The sequence below is a fragment of the Euprymna scolopes genome, chromosome 36, assembly GCF_053919585.1.
Source record: "Euprymna scolopes isolate OS-2025 chromosome 36, ASM5391958v1, whole genome shotgun sequence".
In the NCBI taxonomy this organism is placed as follows: domain Eukaryota; kingdom Metazoa; phylum Mollusca; class Cephalopoda; order Sepiida; family Sepiolidae; genus Euprymna; species Euprymna scolopes.
The window spans coordinates 81,476,080-81,500,138 of record NC_136517.1 but is presented as its reverse complement, the minus strand read 5'-3'; the positions used below and the strand labels follow the sequence as shown (position 1 = coordinate 81,500,138).

At 34.5% G+C, this 24,059-nt stretch overlaps 1 protein-coding gene across 3 annotated transcripts in view; it reads right to left on the bottom strand.

Moving 5' to 3' along the window:
- The window catches only part of LOC145260629 (dynein axonemal heavy chain 12-like), a 572,171-nt gene that overhangs the window by 234,385 nt on the left and 313,727 nt on the right, over nucleotides 1-24,059 (bottom strand). For all 3 annotated transcript variants that reach the window (XM_080118949.1, XM_080118950.1, XM_080118948.1), the window contains exons 54-57: nucleotides 16,131-16,323; nucleotides 14,029-14,201; nucleotides 13,115-13,255; nucleotides 4,689-4,847 (exon numbers count right to left, since the gene is read on the bottom strand). In XM_080118949.1, coding sequence (XP_079975075.1) covers nucleotides 4,689-4,847; nucleotides 13,115-13,255; nucleotides 14,029-14,201; nucleotides 16,131-16,323 — 666 coding nt within the window. The remainder of the gene's footprint in view (nucleotides 1-4,688; nucleotides 4,848-13,114; nucleotides 13,256-14,028; nucleotides 14,202-16,130; nucleotides 16,324-24,059) is intronic.

The window sequence follows — 24,059 nt, the reverse complement described above, 5'->3', positions numbered from 1 at the left end:
AATCCGGACGATTATGTTCCAATTGCTTGGTCTTTATGACACTTTTGTCCCACCATACCTCTACCTTGCCATCCTCACTTGTTCTCACTTCATGAAGCACCTTCTCAAACCACTTTCCAGCACACTTCACCCCAACCCTCTTACACACCTCCCAATATATCTGGAGTCCCATGCGATCAGGTCTTTTGCGGTACACTCTCTGGGCCAGTCCACTACACCCTGCTGCCAGGTGCGCAATTGACTCTGAGGCCTTACCACAAATCCGGCATTCTGCAGTAACTTCCTCTCCTAGAACCACTTTTTTGAACAATCGTGTTCCTAGTGCCTGCTCTTGTACTGTACAAACAAAAGCTGCAGTACTCTTAGCCAGATACCCAGCTCTAAGCCATTGCCATGAGCTTTTATCAGCCACTTCTGCTATATCCTGGAAGAACCTTCCATGCATTTTCTTCCTAGCCAGTTCCTCTGCCCTTTCTCTATCCATACGTTTCACATAATCAGCCTTGGTCTCACATACCTCCACTTCATTGGCCACAACCTTAAACATCCACTCCTCACTTCTAACCACATGCTCCTTCAACGACATCTCCTCGGTTCTAACACAATCTTTTACACTTTTCAATCCTCTCCCACCATGTTTCCTCTTTTGATACAGCCTTGCTACGCTACTTTGAATGTGAAATATACCAAACATTGCTAAAACTTTTCTTGTTTTGATATCCATGGCATGCAAATCCTTGCCAGACCATTCTAAAATTCCCGCACTGTATCTCAAAACACCGATTGCCCATGCATTTACTGCTTTCATTAGATTTCCTCCATACAGTTTAGACTTTGCAATTAGTTTCATTCTTCTAAGATACTTCTTCCTGACTTTCTCTTTCATTTCTCTGTTCATGATGCCTACCCCCTCCAGCACTCCCAAATACTTATATCCTGTATCTTCTATTTCTTTCATGATTTCTCGATTTTGCAGCACTATTCCATTCGAATGAACCTTTACTCCTCTTTTCATCACCAGCACCGCCCATTTACTAATCCCAAACTCTATCCCAATGTCTTCTGAGTATGTCCGCACAAGTTCTACCAGTCTCTCCATTTCTTTTTCATTTCTACCGAATATTTTCAAATCATCCATAAACAGTAGATGGTTGAGGCGTCTGTCATCAGATCCAAAGTTATACCCCAGTTTTTCTCTCTTCAAAAGAATGCTCAGTGGCATCATTATCATTACAAAAAGAAGTGACGATAACGAATCTCCTTTAAATATCTCACATTTAATGCCAACCTGCCCCATCTCCTCTCTGTTTGCTGTCAGCACCGTTTTCCATTGAGCCATACTTGTCTCCAAAAGCCCTACCACATTCTCAGCAACCTTCATCATCAATAGTGTTTCACGTATCTATGAATGAGGAACCATGTAATAAGCCTTTCTGTAATCGATCCATGCTACGCTCAGATTCCTCTTCTTCTTCTTCTTCGTATCCTGCATTATTGCTTTATCAATTAGTAGTTGCTCTTTAGTACCTCTCAAGCCTTTCCAGCACCCATTTTGTTCATCAGGAAAAACACCATTACTCTCTAGGTGTTCATAAATTTTCTCCACAAATATTCCAGTCAACAGTTTCCACATCGATGGCAGACATGTAATTGGTCTATAATTATTGGCATCTGTTCCTTTTGCAGGATCTTTCCTAATCAGTGTTGTTCTTCCCTTCACAAGCCAATCAGGGACATCTCCCGACTCTACAACCCTTTGCAGAGCAGCAGCTATAGGTGGATAAAGGCATGGGAACTGTTTAAACCAGAAGCCCATCACTCCATCTGGACCAGGTGCCTTCCAGTTTGTCATCCTTCGTATGCCAGCCTTAACATCATCGATGATTATCTCAACGTTCTTCATCTGCTGCATTTCTGATAGCCTTTCTCTGACCTCTCCCAACCAGCTAGCCTTCTTATTATATCGCCCTTCGACAGACCAAATCTCACTCCAGAACTTCCTTGCATCTTTTTCATTTGGAGTGTTGTTATTTCCCGCCTGTTTACTACCATTTAATTCTTTATACAGTTGAGACTGATTGTTCCGGAAAAGGTTGTTCTGCCGAAACGCAACACTTTTTCCAACAAAGTTCCTAATTTTCATACCACCAGTGTGGACCTTCTCTTTCAACATTGTTAGAAGGTTCATCGTTCCTTTTTCCAGCAATCTATACCTCCTTTCAAGCTTGTCCTTGGCTTTCTGTCCTAGTTTAACTCCTTTCCGCCACCGTTTAATACTTTCTTCAAGCCGCCTCTGCCAGTGTGGCCTTCTATCCTTCATTTCTCCCTTTTTCATCTGTAATAAGCCAAGACGATTTTCAATAACGTATGACGCTGCATACAGAAGCCTGCAAGTTCCATAATCGATATGTTCTTTCTTATGATGTTGTGAATTACTCCTTGAATTATTTTTACCTCGTTTTTCACCTTCCGCCTATCACTACTCTTCATACTTGGAATCTCTATGATATCGTCTCTAAGAAGAACCTCTCTTAACTTCTGAAGTACTTCTTTTTTCGAACTTCATCACCACTTCTCCATACATCTGCTCCTTTCACTGGCTCCATTGTCTCAGAGTCAATGATCTCATCTGCCTTAGATCCTTCAAACTCTTTCTCATTACTTCCCCTAACGATAGGATTCCATATCTCCTCAGTTGTCTGCCTCCCATCATCGCTTATATTTCCCTTCTGCACTTCCATTTTCTCAGTTCTTTCATCAGAGCTAGTTTCATCAATTTTACTTTCGTTATTCATTTCATTCCTAACCATCCATTCAATCTCTTCTCTTGCAATCACTGAAAGTAGGTTGTTATTTTTAATTTGTTTTAACTGGGATACCAAACTCACAACACTTCTAGCTCCTCCTCCTCTCGATTCCCATTCTTCCTTCATTTTTCGGATATGTCCACCAGATTTGGTACTTCCACTTCTTACAAAGCATTCCCACAGGACCCTTCTTTCCTCATCCGTCCACGTTTTTTTTACATTTCCTATTCCAACTCCCTTCGTGTTTTGGGACCCTCTCTGGCAATTCTCACTCCCTCTATATCCACCCACATCCTCAGAATTTCGAACAGTTGTATGATGACGACAGGACCCACCCAATTGACCAGTGGGACACCTACCTGATGTGAGACGATCAGAAGATGTTCTAGCCTCATTCACGTCGTTATTTTCAATATTTTGATTTGACATTCTCCCATAAATGGGGTTAGTGAATTTAAGGTTACACCACCACCGATAGTTTTATCGAGGCATTATCTCTAGGGGGGTTCCCCACCAAGGTCAAAGATCCCCTCCCGACCTTTTTCCTCCATCACCACCACTATTCCCATTACCACCATCAACAACAATAGAAATAAAATCTACAATGATAATGGCAACACTAATATCGGTAGCAATAATATTAACAGCAAAAACAACACTACAATGACAGCAAAAAACAGCACCTACCATTACAGCTACATTAATAATAAAAACATGCCACCACTACTACCACCACCACCACTATTACTAATAATAATATTAGTGATAATAGTAATAACCAATAAAGTAAATTTTTTAAAATAATAATGATAATCATAATGATAATAATAAAATAAAAATGATAATAATAATAAATAGAAGAACAACGACAATAATAATAATAATAATAATAATAATAATAATAATAATAATAATAATAATAATAATAATAATTTCAGTTAGAAAAGCTTACTTTGTTCTTTTTTTTTAACTCCTCTGCCGATGTTGCGTTTGGCCATAAAGATGTACACAAAAACAGAAACATAAACATCCAAACATGTGAAACACAATTCCTCGTTTAACCGTGAATTCAAGTTTTTTTTAATTCTAATTTCACTTAGAAACACTTCTTCCCCCCCCCTCTGCTATTTTTTAAAACTCCGCCGCTGATATTGTTGACGATCGGAAAAATGTACAAAAAAAAACAAACAAAACAAACAAAAAAAAAAACAGAAAGATAAAGCATCCGAACATGTGTAAGACAATTCCTTGTTTAACCATGAATTTCACGTTCAAATTAAAATTTCGATTAGAAACTCTTACTTGTTTCGTTTGCTATTTTTTAAACTCCGCTGCTGTTGTCGCTTTTGGCCGGAAAAAAATGTGCACAAAGACAGAAACATAAAACATCTGAACATGTGTAAGACAATTCCTTGTTTAACCATGAATTTCAAATTCAAATTAAAATTTCGGTTAGAAACTTTTACTTGTTTCGTTTGCTATTTTTTAAACTCCGCCGTTGATGTCGCTTTTGGCCGAAAAAAAAAAAAAAAAAAAAAAAAAATAATAATAATAATAATAATAATTATGATAATAATAATAATAATTATTATGATAATAATAATAATAATTATTGTGATAATAATAATAATAATAATAATAATAATAATAATAATAATAATAATAATAATAATAAGGGTACACTTGCTGCACTCAGACTCCAGAGAACACCACACGTGTTTCTCGATTATTATTAGACAATTAACTACTATTAGTAAAAATGTTTTTTTTGTTTGTTTGTTTTTTTGCTACAGTCAACACTTTCACCTGAACAATCTCTAAGATCAAATTTACGCATCTTCAAACTGTTCTTGTTCATTATTTTGGAATGATTATTCTTACCGGAATCCTTTTAAGCATTTAAGTTGGTCTAAGCGGCAAATTTCATCCCAGGACCTATCGGAGAGCCAACTGTTGTCGGGGTTGGCGAGTTTGTTCTCAAGACCAACACCACCGGTCAGCAAGAAGAGCAATTCCGCATGATCGAGTTCTCCTTTCGCCCTGGATATGAAAAAAAAAAAAAAAAAAAAAAAAAAAATACAATCAAATAGTGAATTCAAAATTGACAAGAATATTAGAAATTCTAAAAAATTGACAAAAAACTGAAAAGACATCGACAAAAAAATTGACAAGAATATTAGAAATTCTAAAGAATTGACAAAAAATTGACAAGACATTGCCAAAAGACTTGACAAGAATATTACATTTAATCATTAGCAAACGAATTGACAAGAATATGAAAAATTCTAAGTAATTCACAAAAGAATTGACAAACGAAGTCAGTTTAGAAAAAAAAATGATAGATATTAAATTGAATAACAGTAACGTCAAAAACGAGCTCAAACTGATCACCTTTTAGGGAGGAAGATAGGAAGGAAAGGGAAATAGAGAAGATAGAAGTAGAAAAAGGCGAAGGAGAGAGAGAGAGAGAGAGAGAGAGAGAGAGAGAGAGAGAGAGAGAGAGAAGATTGAATAAAAATAGAAAGTGACAGGTAAGGATAGAAAAAAAGATAGCTAGAGAGAGGAGTGACTCGTAGAAAGACGGAAGGAGAGCAAAAGAGATTGTTAAAAAGATGATAGATATTGGGAGATAAGAAAAGCTACAGAGCCAAGATAATCTCTTTCTCTCTCTCTCTCTCTCTCTCTCTCTCTCTCTCTCTCTCTCTCTCTCTCTATATATATATATATATATATATATATATATATATATATATATATATATATATATATATTTCCATGCGTGCCCGGCGTTGCCCGGGTGTTTGAAGGTGTGTGTTGAGCGAAAAAAAAAAATGGTAGTAGGTAGGCAGGCTCGAACCTGTGCCGCGAAAAAGAAAAAGAATGTCAAACAACGGAAGTAACATAGGTTTAAATTAAGGCTAGACAATCGAAAAGAGGGGAGATGACTTTCGAAAATATCGGCGAAAAAAGCGAGCCCTTCCCGTAGAAAAGTTCCCAGTTGAGGGTGAAGAAATTCATGTTTTTAGCAAATTTTTCTGTATTTGTCATCTGAAAAGGGCCGATCTTGTGAAAATCCGTCGCCTCTGTCGAAAGTTTTAGGCAGACATGCAAACATACATACATACATACATACATACATTTATATATTGGTAGCTCAAATTTCGACTCAAACAGATTAAAAAGCTTGTCCTTTCTCTGAATACCCTTTATGTAAAATTTCAAATGATTAGACAAGAAATTGTCTGAGTAATTTGGTAGAGACTGCAGAGGTCAATTTAAAAAAAAAATTATTATGATCCCTTAACATTTATTGTTTTAGGCTCTAATCAAGTTATTAAGTTAGATCCATGTCCAAGGAACCTATATCTAAAATTTCAATTGTTTAGACCCAAAATTGGCGGAGGAGTTTGGTAGAGTTCTCAAAGATCAAATCGTTGAACTTTGACTCCTTACCAGCAAAATTTCTGACCGAAAAAGGATTACAAAGATTTTCCCAAATTTCCATACCCTGTATATCAAATTTGGAGTCTGTAGACTGAAAATTGACAGAGTTATTGCGTAGGGAAATGTACACAGACACACAGACAGACACACAGACACACAGACAGACACACAGACATACAGACACGTTCACTTTTATAGATATATAGATAGTTATATAGATACATATATATAAATATATATAATACATATATATACATATATATAATACATATATACATACATATATACACACATATATATGTGTGTGTGTGTATACATGCAAATATATACATATATAAATACATATATATATATATATACGTATATATACATGCATATATATTCACACATATACATATAATTATCCACTGACACGTGTTTAGTCGTCTACAACTCATCAGAGTGGCTGAATCTAGTGTCGCAGACGACGATACACATGTCAGTAGATAATTATTTTTTTTAAATAATACATACGCTGCTCCCCATGTGGAGGTTCCAAATTGGTCAAAGGGAAAATTATTCCCAACTCGCATTTAGGTAAAAATGCACTTTCGTATAATTCATTAAAACATATAGGAAAACAAAACAAATAACATTTATACATACATACATACATACATACATATATAGACGTTGATAGATACATATATGTGCATATAGATATACACATACGTATATACATACATATATATAGACGTACACATACGTATATACATACATATATATACATATAGATATATATAATACATATATACGCTTACATATATATACACATGCATATATACATATATATACACATACATATATACATATTTATACACATACATATATATATATTTATACACATACATAACTACATATATAAATGCACATACATATATATATATATATATACATACATATATACATATATAAATAGACATACATATATATACACCTACATATATACATATAAATATACATTCATATGTACATATATAAATACACATACATATGTACATATTCATATATACATATATATACACACATACATATATATACACATACATATATACATATATATACATATATACATACATATGTACATACATATATACGTACATATATATATATGCATATATGCATACATATACATATACACATGTATACATACATATACATATTTTTTTTGCAATTATGTTTGTTGTTCCTATGTTATTTATTTTTTCTAAAATCCGATTGCTGCATCGGAAAGGCCAGTTAAAAATACATAATATACTTTGTTATTTTCTTTAATTTAATCTCTTTTTTAGAATTTATTAGACAAAATTTAACTTTTATTTTACCGTGCCAATAAATATGATCATCACTGTACATATATACACATGCATATACATATATACAGACATAATACTTAGTTCGCTGCACCTTTTCATAGCGAAGGTTTATACAAAATTTCAACCAGATCGGATCATAAATTTTCGAGTAAATGTTGAACGAGCGAACAGAGAAATTAATATATATCTTCTATAATATAAAGCTGAATATCTGTCTGTGTGTCTGGTCACGAATAGGCTCCTATATGGTTGACTATTATAGAAAACTGATCACATATAATGATAGAAGATGTATCGAGACACAGGAATGGGCATGTTTGATCTGGCAGAACAGATGTTCATTAAAATCGTGGGGTCTGTGTACGCGTCTGGTCCACAAAGTATGGAAATAAAAAATTAAAAAATTAAAAAAAGAACGTTTACAAGTGTTTTTGATATAGATGTACATAATAATACTTTGATAAGTATGTTTTAACTTAAATATGGAAGGTATAATAAAATTGTGGAGTCTGCGTTCGCGCTTGGCCTCCATAGAATGGAAATAGGCTCAAACTACTTTAATAAAGACTTTTCATATCTATCTGCGTAAGTAGACTTTGATAATTATGTTTCAGTTTAAAGAAATATGGTATAATAAAATTATGGGGTTTTCGTTCACGCCTGACCTCCATAGAATGGAAATATGTCACAAAGTTTAACAAGGTTTTTTAATATAGATCCACAGAATATTGTGATAAGTGTTTCAGTGTGAACAGGTATGGTATAATAAATTATGGGTTTATTTATTTTATTTTTACTTTCATATTTTGCTTTGGTTTTGATACCCCCAAATTCGAAGCTATCTCTTTACAACCCTTCCTTTTCATAACCTATCATACTTTCATAAATCAGAACCCATTTTCTGTAGGCTGTTTTTGAACCCAGTCAACGACGGGTACTTTTGCTAGTATATATATATATATATATATATATATATATATATATATATATATATATATATTATGTACAGAAAGTTGTTAGATGAGACAAGTCATTGGTACCGTCGGTTTCAAGCCCTATAATTAGGACCGTTTTAGATACCTATATCAAGCTCTCTTAAGCCAATATTCAAATGATGAGATGGGAGATGGGAGATGAGTTTTGGCTGAAGAGAGCTTGATATGGGTATTTAAAACGGTCCTACTTATCTGGTTTGAAACCGATGGTACTAATGACTTGTCCCATCTAACAACTTTCTGTACACAAAATATAAATACGCTCTTATTTTTCGGATTTTCCTTATAATTGAGCACTCTGCTGGATTTCTTCGTCCAAAAAAAAAAAAAAACTATATATATATATATATATATATATATATATATATATATATATAGAGAGAGAGAGAGAGAGAGAGAGAGATAGAGAAGGAGTTATAAAAAGAGGATAAAAAACCCTAGAAAAGACCAGAGAGGAGGCAGGAAGTAAGGGTAAAGGAAATGGTAGTGTGTGTGTGTGTGTGAGAGAGAGAGAGAGAGAGAGAGAGAGAGAGAGAGAGAAATAAAGTTGTGAAATTATATTGACCATTGATATAGGAGACAGAGGGGAAGAAGAAAGCGATAGAAAGGAGAGAGAGGCAGAGGAAAATGGAGATTCAGAGAAGGGAGACAAAGAACGCATGGTAGGTAAAAAGAGAGAGGGGGAGGAAGAGATAAAGCAAGAGGAGGATACTGAGGAGTGAAAGCGTGAGACAGAGAAATGATTAAAGAAAACGAAAAAGGGAAAATAGAAAGAGGGGAAGAGGTAGATCAATAGAAGGAAACTGTGGAGGAGTAAAGAGAGTGGGAGAGAAACAATAAGAAAAAATGAAAGAGTGAGAGAAAGAGGAAGAGCAAGAGGGAGGATATTGAGGAGGAGTGAAAAAAGTGGGAGAGAAACGAATAGAGAAAATGAAAGAAAGCGATCAAGAGGGATTAAGAGAGAGAAATGGATGAAGAGAGTCGGGGGGGGGGCAGAATCCAATTTCATACTCTTATTGGTTTTGAAGATCTGGATTTGCCAAGAGCAAGCCAATGGTGCTTGAAGAAAATCGTTGTCTTTCAATGTTATTGAGCAACAGTCGCAGAAAGCAGTCATAAACGTCATCACTAACGATAATCTTAATATAATGTAACTTCTGCAGCAACACCAAAAATGCCAGAAAAATTGAGGTAGAATTAAAAACGATGAGAATTTAAGGATGCTTTTAATTTTTTTTTTATATCCAACCCAAATAAGACACATTGTCAATGGGACCTAAAGAGCCACTGTGAATTAAAGGCCAAATTAAAAGGAGCATCAAAAATGGGGAGTTATGCAGTGGGATATTTGTTCACATTACATTTGAATTTATGCATATTGATACATTTGGAGAAACAGGGAGCAAGTAGGGGATTCCAAAGGCCAGCAGTTTGAGGAAAAGAAGCTTTTAGAATTATTTTTAGAATAGAAAGTTTTCCAGCATCTGGGAATTTCTACAGTGAAGGAGTGTGATTTTGCTGATTCTCGAGTTGGTCAGAGTATTTACATTCAGAGGACGCAAGTGCTGCAAGTTTGTCAGAGCAGATGCAATACTGCAGTGATGGGACATGGGTTAGAGGTTGGTTGACAGTGTGGAACCTATTAGAGTAAAGGCTGCTTTTTGGACCCTTTCGAAGGGGGAGAGAGAGAGACTAGTGGTTGGAGCACCAGCCCAGATGTGGCAACAATATTCCATGCATGCACGAATCGTGGCTTTGTAGAGATATGGGATCCTGTCAAGTGTAGATATATTTCTAGCTCGGTAGAGGGAACCCACCTTTTTTACAGCAGACTTGGCAATTATCTTCTCTATATTTGTTTACTTGTAAATGTTAGGCCAAGGGGGTTGAATGTTGTATTTTCAGGTATATATTATTAGTGATACCAATCTGTGTTTGGAAAGGTTTTTTATATGTTTAAGGTAGTTTCTCACAAGAATCATTTTTTGCAATTTTTACATTTAGCAGACCAGATTTCCGTAAATGTTGGGTCAGGATCGACAGGCACCTGACGTAAACCGCCGGAATATGCTGAGCACTGAGCAAGTTGATTAGCCAATGAAAAAGCGATAACAAACACGCTTAGCCAATAAAAAAATTGAAGCAAACGATCATAAAAATTGTGGGGTCTGCATTCGCACCTGGCCCCCAATGTATGGAAAAAAAAAAACGTTTACAAGGGTTTTTGATATAGATGTACATAAGAATACTTTAATAAGTATGTTTCGACTTAAATAGGGATGGTATAATAAAATTGTGGGGTCTGCGTTCGCGCCTGTATTCCATGAAAATATGGCACAAACTTTAACAAAGGCTTTTATTTGTGTAAGTATACTTTGATAATTATGTTTCAGTTTGAAGAAATATGGTATAATAAAATTATTGGGTGTTCGTTCGCGCCTGACCTCCATAGAATGTAAATATGTCACAAAGTTTAACAAGGTTTTTTAAAAAGGGTGAGGGTCCACAATAACACCTTAACTTTAATCTTAATTCACGTTAACTTTTATTTATTTTGAGTTGAATCATATTGTGTCGAATAAATTCACCTCATAAATTCACGTTCTTATTAAAGTGAAGGCAAAAAAAAAAAAAAAAGTCGGAACTTTAGACAATTCTCGACACCAATTTTGCATAACACTGTTTTTTTCCTTTTCCACTTGCACGTGGCACTCGTTCGAAAATAGATAAATAATAAAAAAAAATAAGAACGTTACTTGTTATCGTGTCAAAAGAAAAAAAGTCCTGCTCACGTGATTACGTGTCTTTTGAAAAACATTTACATAACCTTTTTATTTTTATTTATATATCTGTTTAAGCTTTTTTTTGTCAGTGTACTAGAAGGAATTCAGTTGATTACAACCATTTCTGTGTGTTCTTTACATTACAATAGTACAACCCTGAACCCGACGGCGCGATACTACTAAATACTGTAAAACTGAAACGATGCTGTTCTGCTTGAAAAGGCGCCATTTTCTTCTTATTCATATTTATATCGATTCTTTGCTTTAAAAAACTAAAGTAATTACGTGTTTACTTTTTTAATATCCCATTTTGTTGTTTCGGATTATTTTACTAAAGTAAGTAAAGCTTCATTATTTTTGAAAACTGTTTTTGTTTCTTTGTTTTTTGATATTTCGTCGATATTATTTAGTAAGAGTGTTTAGCAGAAAAGCCAACAAAAGACTACCTGAAAAAATAAATATACAAGAAATAAATGTTACCATAGTCAATAAAAGTTCAATTCATGTTTTTTTTGTTTATAAATAGTTTTTAATGCTCTTTACATGAAATAATTTCAGCGAACCGAAATTAAAACGAAATTTGAGGCGATAACTACTTAAATGAATTTTTATATAAACTACACATACCATAATCGAATATTCCTCAAGCACAAAATAACGGAAAACATTAAAATATGTTTATAAATATTCTTTACGTTGACGGAACTCTCTTAAATTGTTAACATAGAATGCTCAGGTGCCCCTCCTTCAAATTGAAAACGGGGCTCTCCATTTCAAAGTCGCTGCCATTTTGATTTTTTTTTTAAACCGGTTCGTGAATTAAAAAAAAGCTTTTTAAAAACTACTTAAAAATACAAACCAATGAACTTTTCTACCATAGATGTAACTTTTATTTACTATGGTAACATTTATTTCTAGTATATATATATATATATATATATATATATATATATATATATATATATATATATATATATATATATAACATTTTCTCTTTGTAAGGAAACATCATTTTGTTGGTCACTCTTGGTTACGAATGGAAACAAAGTTGATATAAAAAAATATATTTTCGCGAAAATTATCTTTACTTTCATAATATTTTACTTAGGGTAAAATTTTTGAGTATCAAAACCTATCTCTTTACAACCCCCTCCTTTTCATAACCTATTATACTTTCATCAATCACAGTCCATTTTCTGTAGGCTGTTTTTTTTAACCCAGTCAACGAATAGAGTTCTTTTCTAGTGTTACACCTGAATATAGAATATGGCTGTTAGACAAAAAAAAAAAAAAAAAATAGCAAGAAAACTTTATGATGTACTTAGTTGTCATTGGAAAATAAATACCGTTGACCAGAATTTACTTAAATGACTCCAGTAATTTCGTTTTTAAGAGATTCAACTTTTAATAGCATGCAGAAAATCGTCATCATGATCATCATGATAATCAAGGGAGATGATTCTTCTTTTTTTTTTTTCGTTTGACCCCGTTTTAAATCTCTATTTATGAAGAGGTTTATTAAGGGGAGTTAAACGATAACGAAATTGGTTTTTGATGCTGACGATTTTCCACATACTACTAAAAGTTGAATTTATTTTATAAAACAAGAAGTACGTAAATTTTGGTGAATGGTAGTTTGTTTTGTTTTTTTCATGACAAGTAAGCACATCATAAGGATTTCTTGCTATTTTCAGTGTAACTCTAGAGAAGCGCGAGGAATGGATACTTACAGCAATATTTTGGTACAAAGAATAAACGAAAATAAGAGTTTGTCTTTCTCAAATAACGAACGGCAGACATTGCAGTACAAGTTATAGGTGAAATGCTCTGACAAGTATCGCAGACGTCGTTCGAGGATTTTGGATTTGTTGCTGAAAAGGCAAATACCAAAAAATATTATCTTTCGCTTGAAAAAAAAAAAAAAAAGAAAGAAAAACAAGATTAGCAAAGCAGTTTTTATAATAGCTAACAAAAAAAAAAAAAAAAAAATCACAGGGTGAAAAAAATGCAGCAAAAAATGTTACCAAAGGTAAGATTTGTTACACTTCTACAAACCTGGATAATTTTTTATGTTTTAACTTATTTTAAAGCGTTTTTTTTACTTAAAAAAAACAAAACAAAAGTAGTGTCAAGTCTGTCAAGTAAAAACCAACAAAAATAATGGTGTCTTCACAGCTAGTTAAAGCCTCGATAATCGCTCAAAAATTGAAAATTAAGCAAAATACTGATAGGACATTATATCTTTGCACGATTAGTCATATTTATAGGATGTCTTTCTACCAGTATTTTGTTTAATTTTTAAAAACTTATTTTAAAGCGTTTATTCTACCTCAAACTACAAGTAGTGTCAAGTCTGTCAAGTTATTACCAGTATTTTGTTCAATTTTCGATTTTTGAGGGATTATAATAACTAACAACTATTAATATTCCTAATCCACAACGTCCCTCTAATAACTAAAAATTATCCCCCCCCTCCAAAATATGGCAGAAAGTGGTGGCAGAGGGTCAATTGATTATTTGAAGTTATAAAAAAAATTTGATGTATAAAAACTTTTCTCAAGATGACCGGAATGACCTGAAAAGGGTTGATATGCTGTCGACCAAAATAACTAAAAACTCAAAAAAGATTTTCTCCAGAGCTTACCTGTCATGGATTGATGCAATGTAGAGATTCACAAACCAAGTCAGTGAGTATTGATACATCGGGTCGATATTCGGGAGGTCAGCGATCGAAAAAAACAAAATCGAGGAATGTTTTGCAATCGGGCGGTAACCAGCCCGAGATGCTTCGATTTTCTTTTCCGTCTCCTCAGCAATCTGGAATGGACAAGCCGTGAAACTGCAAGTTGGATTTGGAAAACGAATGGCATTCAGACCATTGGAACACTGAAATATAACACTTGTGCCCCCTTGACGTACACATCCTCAACAAGCAGCAAAATCCCACCTCTTCACTGTTAAGGCCCCTCCCTGTTTCCTGCTTCTCTGACTGCACTAACCTGCAGAGGTTTAAATGTAATGTGAACAAACATTTTGCTGCTCAACTCCCCACAGCCCCCTGTTAGACATGATCTGAAATAGTAGCCGCTTATATTCCAAGTGACAACATGCCATATTCAGGGTGAAAAAGAGAAAAAAAAGAAAAGATAATAAAAGCACGTGACATAAGAAACCAGGTAGGACACAAAGAGACAAGCTACTCAAATAGTTTCTTTCCTTCCGACTGCCAGACTTTGAAATTCCCTCCCTGTTACCTGCTTTCCTGAGTCTACTAATCTGCAGAAGTTTAAATATAATGTGAAAAGACATCTTGCTGCTCAACTCCCTCAACAGTCCCCTGTTAAACATGATCCTAAATCGTAGACCCTCTACGTTCCACGTGGATATATGCTCTGTATGGGACAAAAGAGAATTTAAAAAAAAAATTTTCTTTCTTTCTTTCCATATCCAAAAAATTTACAAAGGTGAAAATTTATCACCTAAATATTATCCTGTGTAATTGATTGAAAAAATTGAAAAGTAATTGTACATTTTTTTTTTTTCTTACAAACTAGCTGGGAAAGGGGGCAATCAGCCTTGCCCGGTCATAAAATGCGTTTAAATATATTTTAATTCATGCAGATTTCGTATTTATTATTACAGAGCCAATTCTTTATTAAACATTATATTGTACCTAATATATAGTACTAATTTCAAAAGTAAAAAAAAAAAAAAAAATGACTTGAGTGCCATCAGCTAGAATCGAAACCAAAACACTTGGACACCCCAACCGTGTTTCCTTCAATTTGAGCTATTTAACATTAGATAAGAAAGAATTAAAATTAAACAACTCTTCAAGCTGAGTGAATTTGCGCATGCATAAAAGTAATAGAAATATGTTGGCAAGTTGAAATGAATATTTTGCATTTCAACTTGCCGACATATGTCTGTACGCGTTATTCATCCATGCAAACAAAGATTTTGCTTGTTGTAAACTATCCTTGGTGTATGATTACTATTTCCTGTTAATTTCAGTGTTATGTGATCAGTAGTTTAACAGTTTATCGGTTAAATATTTTTAAACACACATACATACATCTACTGATTTTTTTTTTGTTCCCTGACAAAAGGAGGGTGGACCTGTAAATTCACCCTTATCTGTTCGTCCGTTCGCACTTTTCTCAATAACTGCGCCTTGGAATTTTTTGAAATTTTGCACAAACGTTAAACATGATATGAGTAAAAAAGTAACTGAACGGATTTTCCAGGAAAAATCCAGTTACCTCCTAGAGGGGCCTTTCGGGTTAAAATGACTAAAATTAACACTTTTGTACTTATTAAAAAACATTAACGCCTTGGATTTTTATAAAACTTTCTGAAAAGTTGTAACTAACTGATTTCTATATAATTTTGTTTGTCTATACTTCGTGATAACTGTTGGGTGTGCCCCAGGGGCTCTTTTAGGGCTAATAAAAACATTCCATTTTTAGGACTATTTTACCATATTTGTCTAAAATTTTCTGCGTATGTCTATTTAGCAGTTTTGCATGGTGCTGAACTTAAATTTAAATATGTTAAGATCTTGGGGGTGTTGGGACTAAATGGTATCTGTTTGCTTGGAACCAAAACTGTACTATTACTTTTATTACTAATGGAGATTTGGTATCTGTTTGAAGTCAAAACTATACTATCATTATATTTTAGTTCTAAATACAGTTTATTATACTATATAAACTAATATAGATATTATATATCATATTTTTTTACCTGTTGCTTTTTGGAAATTTCGTTCGAAAGAATCTTGGAAGAATCTAAGATCTGAATTGCCGATTCGTCTTCTAGAATGTTTCCCTTGGATGCTGATAAAGTGTGTAAAATCTTATCTTCAATTTCGGATAACTGTCGCTTGTTCGTGGCACTTTGAACAATGAGGGCTTGTCTTTCAGCTTCAAGGTCGGGCCTAGAAGTATGGAAGAACAGAAATATGTTTATATGATGGCTTAAAACTAAAAAAAAAAAATACAAGCCAAACACCCACAAAGTTGGTATTTTCTTTATCAACATTGCCCCAGATGAATAATATTTAAAGCTAATAACATTTAAGACAAAAAAATATATTCATTTTTTAAGCCTACTAGCACAGATTTTGTCTGTTATATTAACTAAAATTAAACACCTCGGATTTTTTAATCATGGAGTTAATTCCCTTATGCCAACTCATTTATTGAGGAATATATGAAAACGAGTTATGTCTGTATGCACGTGTGTGCATGCATGTGTGTGCGTCCATGGAGAGGAAGGAGCTGAGGAGGAAGAAAGAGTCGGTGGAGAAAGGAGTGGGAAAAACGGGAAAAGAGAGAAAGAAAGATAGAGCGAGAAAGGAGGAAGTTCTAACAGAAATATACTACACATCTTCCCCGGAAAACGCCAGGTAACCCTGCTAGTTATAATCTAAAGGCGAATATATGTATATTTATAGAATAAGTTGAAATAGAAAAATTTTCAACATGTTTTTATACTAATTCCATGAATTCAGCACCAACAAAATCTTTTGGCGTACGATCGTTTCTTTGCCGAAATAATTTTTTTATGAATTCCAATAGGTATCTTCAGCATTAGCAACTTCATAGCATTACAAATTCAAGTCGAACAAAACATCAACAGTATTCATCCTTAAGAAAACACACACACACACACACACACACATCGTATGATAAAAAAGCATGCATATATATATATATATATATATATATATATATATATATATATATATAAATTTTGATCCTGGCTTGAGATAGTTGCTTGTCTAGCCGCACTGATGAGCTGTGAAACAGCGAAACAGTACTGTATGTGGATGGCTATAATATATATATATATACATATATGCATACATATATATATATGTAATAATAATAAAAAATGGTGTCAGTATCGAATGGTGCCACACCAAATAGTCTTGAAGGGTTAAGGAGGATGGAAAGATTGAGAAGGTAGAGCACTAACCACACCTCCACTGAAAAAAAAGCGGAGAACACTGGAATCTTGAGAGTGCTTTTGCCATAAAAAACTCCATCAACAATTTTCTTGTTTTTTAAATGCGCTATCTAGTATATTGAGCTTTGTTCTATTATCTCGATAAGTTCTAATATAAAGATAATATTTATCTTTATAATTTCATTCATCTCTCTCTCTCTCTCTCTCTCTCTCTCTATATATATATATATATATATATATATATATATATATATATATATATATATATATAAAACTTCATATAAAAAAATATATAACTTCACACCCACCTTCATTTATAATATAAATCTCACCTGCCTGTTTAAATGAAAGTATGTATGTATGTATGTATATATGTATGTATGTATGTATGTATGTATGTATGTATGTATGTATGTATGCCTAAGACTGTCGACAGAGGCGACAGATTTTCACGAGATCGGTATCGATTTGAATTTCGGCCCTTCGTACGACAAATATGGAAAATTGGCCAAAAACATTATTTCCTTCATCCTCAACTGGGCACTTTTCTACAAGGAGGGCTCGTTTTTTTTTTGTTTTTTTTTTTTCCGATATTTTCGAAAGTCATCCCCGCTTTTCAATTGACTAGCCTTAATTTAAACCTTTGCCACTTCCGGTTTGGCGATGGACGCAAAAACAATGACGTCACGTTTTTTTTTTTTTTTTTTTTTTTTTACGTTCTGTCCTCCTTTGCGGTACAGGTTTAAGTCTGCCTGCCTACTACTACTTTTTTTTTTTTTGCTCAACATACACATCCAAACACCCAAGCAACGCAGGCTAGTTTTTTTTTTAATTTTTTATCATAATTACTATTTTTTATTAGGCTGCTACGTTCAAATTTTCTGCTTGCCAGGAAGCGCTATTAATTGCAAAACTACATAAATCGATTTCTTTTTATTAATCAGTTTCATTTATTAATCATTTTCATTTCATTTTACATCTGCAAAGAGAAAAAATATATCTATCTCTATCCTTACTATTATATCAAAGTCACTTTTGTATGTATGTGTGAGTTCCTTCCTAATAGGTTCCGAAACGGCTGAGCCTATCTTTTTCAAATTTCACGCAAAGGTAATTTGTATGTCTGGCAGTGTTCTTAGACAGTTTTTGTGCAGAAATTCATCCTACAAATATCGAAAATCGAAAAAATCCGATCTTAAAACTAGCTTTTCTCTCTTATAGATAAAAAAAAAAGAATAATTTTTATAGGGGAATATTTTACGTTACACCGGCAAGGGAGATAAAAAAAATTAAGAAAATCATTTCTTTTTAAGAAAGCAGATGTATTATAATCTGGGGATATACAATTAAATGTTCATCAACACTTTAATAAAAATAATTAGTGCAAAATTTTTGTTTCTCCAAAAAACGTAAAAATTGAAAGGGTGTCAATAATTTCGGCTTTAACTGTAGCTTAATGGTAGAGCATTCGACTACAGATCGAATGATCCCCTGTTTAAGCCCGGGTGTATCTCACCATTTTAATTTTTCTTATTAAATCAGTACAAATCATTTCTCCATTTGCATATTTTAAAACTAAATATTAATCAGAAGTAACTTTTCCAGGGCATTCTTCGTCAAGCCCATATATCAGTTGACGTGATATTGTAAACAAACACAGAAGGAATTTGATGAGCGACATTTTCATTATTTTTATTTCTTTTATTTTTTATTTTTTTGTTTGTTTATTTATTTATTTGCGAATTAGTCCACCGGGCAAATAATTTCTCGCAATATATAATAATAAATAGAGGATTGATTCTATAATAATACATGCTCAATCTGCATAAATTAAAATATCATGTTTAAGCGTACTGTACGACCTGGCAATGCCAGGCTCCCAGGTAATGATTAAGATAAACAAAGAGGTTCGGAGCGAAAGCTTTTCATATCTTTAAAGTTAAATAAATATTTCTTTTAAAGAATTTTTTTTTTTATATCGTTTGGCTTTCGTAACACACACACACACACACACACACACACACACACACACACACACACACACACACACATATCCTTCAAGCACGGTAATGTTTGAATATATGGCTAATTGACAGTTTTAGTCATTTAGAACGATTGATTGCCTGCTCTAGTTGGGGACCTCCAACCGAGAGGAAGCTTCATATGCCTCCTTGAAGTGACTTAGTTCACGGTAAATTGTAGTCTACATTGCACTGTAGAGAATTTATTGTTAATTTTATAAAATTATCGTAAATCATAGGTTCACTTAAAGTTTAAAATGAAAAAGACAAGTATCATGGTTCAGTTGTGCTCTAAGCAGTAACATTCCTTTCGAATGCACCCCTGACTTATAAAAGAACCAACTGCTGACTTTATGAAATTATTTTTACATAATCACTTAAATGAAAGTTAAATGTACAAAAGTTAAGTATCATGATTCAACTGTGCTCTAAAAAGAAACATTCACTTTGAATGTGCCTCTGTCTTATAAAAGAATCTGCCGTTGATTTTATAAATTGGGCCTTTCTGCTTGTGAGCTTATAAAACTTCTCAAATGCACTTAAGATGTTAGGTTGTATAAAAGTGTTAACTTTGGCAAAAATCAGACTTTCTTCTTTAAACGGATTTTTTCGATTATCGATTTTTGATACAGGCTCATTCTGATACCAAAACCTATGTAAGAACACTCCTAGACGCATCAAGTACCTTTGTGAGAAATTTCTAAAATAATCAGGCCAACTTTTTCCGAGTCCATAGGGAATTAACTTGCACACACACACACACACATACACACAAAGTTCCTTTTATATATATATATATATATATATATATATATATATATATATATAATTATTTTTTAACCCTACAGATATTAGTATTTCAAGCTTTCGCAATCACCAGTGCAGGAAATGATAATTACTGCTGGTTGAGAAATTTAAACCTAGTTAAAAAGTTATCTTTGAATCAATTTGTTAGGACGTTACCCCTGGGCCAGCATTAATTAACACGAGAAGTAATGGGAAATTAAACACCTATAAATGCCAAATGCGAGCATAACTATAAAGCAGTCAGAGAATATTCTAACAACCAGAAGTCATGAACGTCATGAATATGATGAACTCTTCCTAAATGTAGAAATGAACCAAGAAGTATGATTCAGTGTGGTCTGTATACTTTGTAATACACGTAAGTCGAGGTTCCGCCCTCGACAATCAGTTCAACAGAAACTGGGGCATTTCTATGGCCTTTTTGCTGTCAGACAGATGCAAAGGTTTTTGATAACCCTAGGAAGTCCACCCTCCCAGGCCTTGCCTCCCGGCTTCTGGAAGGAGCAAGTTTATTGCTTGTTGTCAAATTCACAAAGGGGATATCCACAACAACTTGACGAACAAGGATTTGGGAATTCACACGGAAAATTAAACTTAAAATATCCCAGCATTCCACAGCAACTTTGCGACAGACTCTGAAATTCACAAAAGACACACTCACAATAACTTTGCAAAAAATAACTGAAATTTAAAAAAAAAGAAAGGGACTGGCAACAAAAGTTTTCAACTAACAGCAAAAAAAAAAAAAGGAATGGATGAAATTGTACCAGTAAATAAAGTTTTTTTTTCAAACTCACAGTTACATTCATTTTCCTTGTTTATATGTTTGGAGGAGCAGGGAGCAAGAAGGAGATTCCAAGGCAAGCAGTTCGAGGAAAATAGCTACTTAAGCAAAAATTTTTCTGACATCTGGTGATCTCTATCGTAAAAAGGCGAGACTTTATTAATTATTAGGTTTGTCAGGAGTATTTACAGGGTGAAACAATAAAATTGCCACCCTAGAGAAGACAACATGATTTCATTTCCGTTTGATGAAAACCAGTTTTCTTTTTTTGTTGGTCAGTTGTGTAGAAACCCCATAAGCGATAGGAGCCTTCTATCATGTCTGAAAGTGACACAATGTTCAATGAGCGAGATTGGAGATGTGCCGCTGTACAACTCATGCTCTCTACTGATCCAAGCTATGACAATAGGACCATTGCCAGCACCCTTAAAATGCCATTCCGAACGGTTCAATGCTAGAAGGCACAGCTCAGCACATCAGACAACCCTTTCTGACCACGGTTATGGTATTTGGTGTTGTTTCAAGTGCTGGCCACATCATGCCACTTCACATCTTCAAAGTTGTTTGAAAGTCAACACTAAAGTGTATCTGGATATGGTGAAGAGTGTGCTGATCCTTTAATGCAATCAGGTGGCCGTTGGCAGACCCTGGGTGCAGCGGCAGGACTTGATGCTGGCCCACAAGTCCAAAGAGATTCAGGCTTGGCTTCAGAAGGAGTGCTACTACTTTGTACTTTTCTTTCACTGGCTGCCCTCCTTCTCCGACCTGAATCCACTGAACTACTTTGTTTGGTCATACTTTGAGAACATCACCAACATGACCTCCCATAACACCAAAGCCATCTTGATTGCCGCCATCTGTTGAGTATTCACCGAGCTCCCACCGGCGCTTGTGGAAAAGGCATGCTGCCAGTTTCGGACCCGTATCGAGGCAGTGATTGAGGCTGAAGGCGACTACATTGAATAGATGTCAGCTCTACTTCATAATCAAGTTACCTGAATTGATTTTTTCAATAAAAGTTTTAAAATAAAGCTGTAGTGTTGTTTTCTGTAGAACGACAACTTTTATCGTTCCACCATGTATAATGACGGAGTACAAGTGCAGAAACTTGTAGAGCAAGCACAGGGTTGCAACGATGCTATGATGGTATAGGGACTGGGGTAGATAGTGTTGGGCGTAGCAGTTTGGGGAAAGAAGCTATTAGCCATCTTCTGGCGTTTATGAACCTCTACAGTGAAAGGATGTAATACTCTTGCTAGTTGGGTGGCTCACGGGTATTTACATTGCGGGAGTACAAATGCAGAAAATTCATTGGAGCACATTCTGTGGAAGTACTTGTAAAACAAGCAAAGGGATGCAGCACTAGAAAATGATCTTCAATCGGTAGTGGAATAGGGCCGTAAGTGGATGGTAACATGTAATGCTATTAAGACTAAACTTCTTTCTCATACAACCACTGATTGCCATGAGAAATGACACCTTACCTGAGAGCCTATCTTTCGAACTCCTCAGTTTAACATTCACAGGCAACATAAATTGGAACAAATACATTGAGGATATTGCCAAGGTTGCTGCAAAGAAGGTAGGATCTCTCTACCATGCTAGAAAATTGCTCATACTAGAGAGTATCCTATATCTTTATAAAGCCATGATTCGCCCACGCATGGAATATTGTTGCCACATCTGAGTTCGTGCATTTAACACTAGTCTCTCATTCTTAGACAGGGTCCAAAAAGAAGTCTTCAATCTAATAGGTCTCACATTTTCGACCAAGCTCCAACCTAGTGTTCTAGAACAACGACAGTGTCTTAATGTCTTAGTGTGTTATCAAGAATTTTCTTTTCAGCGTTCATTCAACGCATTTCATGATTCCGTCGCCACAGTCGTATTTATAGAGAAGCACAATTACATTTAAATTTTCGTTTAGGTATGGTTAGCGAAACAGGGAGTAGAGGGGAAATGCCAATAGCAAACAGACTGAGAAAAGAAGCTATCTGTTTGGAAAATCTGCCGACAGTTAAGTATCTCTAGAGTGAAGAGGTGGGATTTTGCTGCTATTTTGGTGAGGGTTATTTACAATGAAGAACTGTTGACTGAGGAAGCTAACAGAATCTAATGGAGAATGGACACCATTTAAAATGAGAAGAAAATGTTACTAGACAAGAATTTTGCTTGTAAGCCAGATGGACAACTTTTGGCAGATGGACAACTTTTGGCAGATTACAGACTTTTTCCTATCAGGACTTTCACTTTGATAAAAAATCATTTCTTTCAAGTCGGTTTTTTCTATTCTTTTCTCCCATGAATGTTTTTTTCTCTTTATCCAAGTTGCAGATATCAAGCTAAGAAGAATTACCTTCTGCGGGACATAGCGGATAAAAATTTTCTTTACAATTTCAATAAGCTTTCTGAAACCGTAGAAGCATAACAGAGCTTCAGACATGTGTTAGCAGCAGCAGCAGACGCATAACATGTATGCAAATGACCAAGCTGGTGTACAATGTGGCAACCAGTGTAAGATCTTTTAGATTATAAATTCTTATTTGTACCCTGTCCAAGAGGGAGAGACTAGCAGTTGGTGCACCAGCGTAGATATAGCAACATTTTGGAGGGGGGGGGGGCTTCCATTTAGTCTTGACAGATTACGGATACCCACTGCAAGTGTGCCTACATGTGAAATTTTTGTGGCAAGAGTTGCACAATCTTAAATCATACCTGAGTAGGTATTGTTAAATTCCAGTAGCAAGTAGACGTTCAGGATGACGAGATAAGCAGAGAGCACATAAAGTGCTTAGAATTCTCAAATCTGGTGTTAGATATTGGTGTTAGATATTGGCAGGTGACCCCAGGAAGAGAAACACCCAATGGGTTGCACACACGCAGATGGATTCTATGTGAAGAATGCAGGACTTTCCACCTCTTTCTATTGGAATGCATAATTTGATCCAGAAATATGTGAGAGGATATCGGTCAAAGGATTGAAACAATAGACAATAGAGAATATTAAACATTGTAATGGGAAAAGAATGTTTATATAAACTGTCACAAAGAGAAAAGTGGGCAGTCGGTCAGAGAGAAGTATGACTGTCA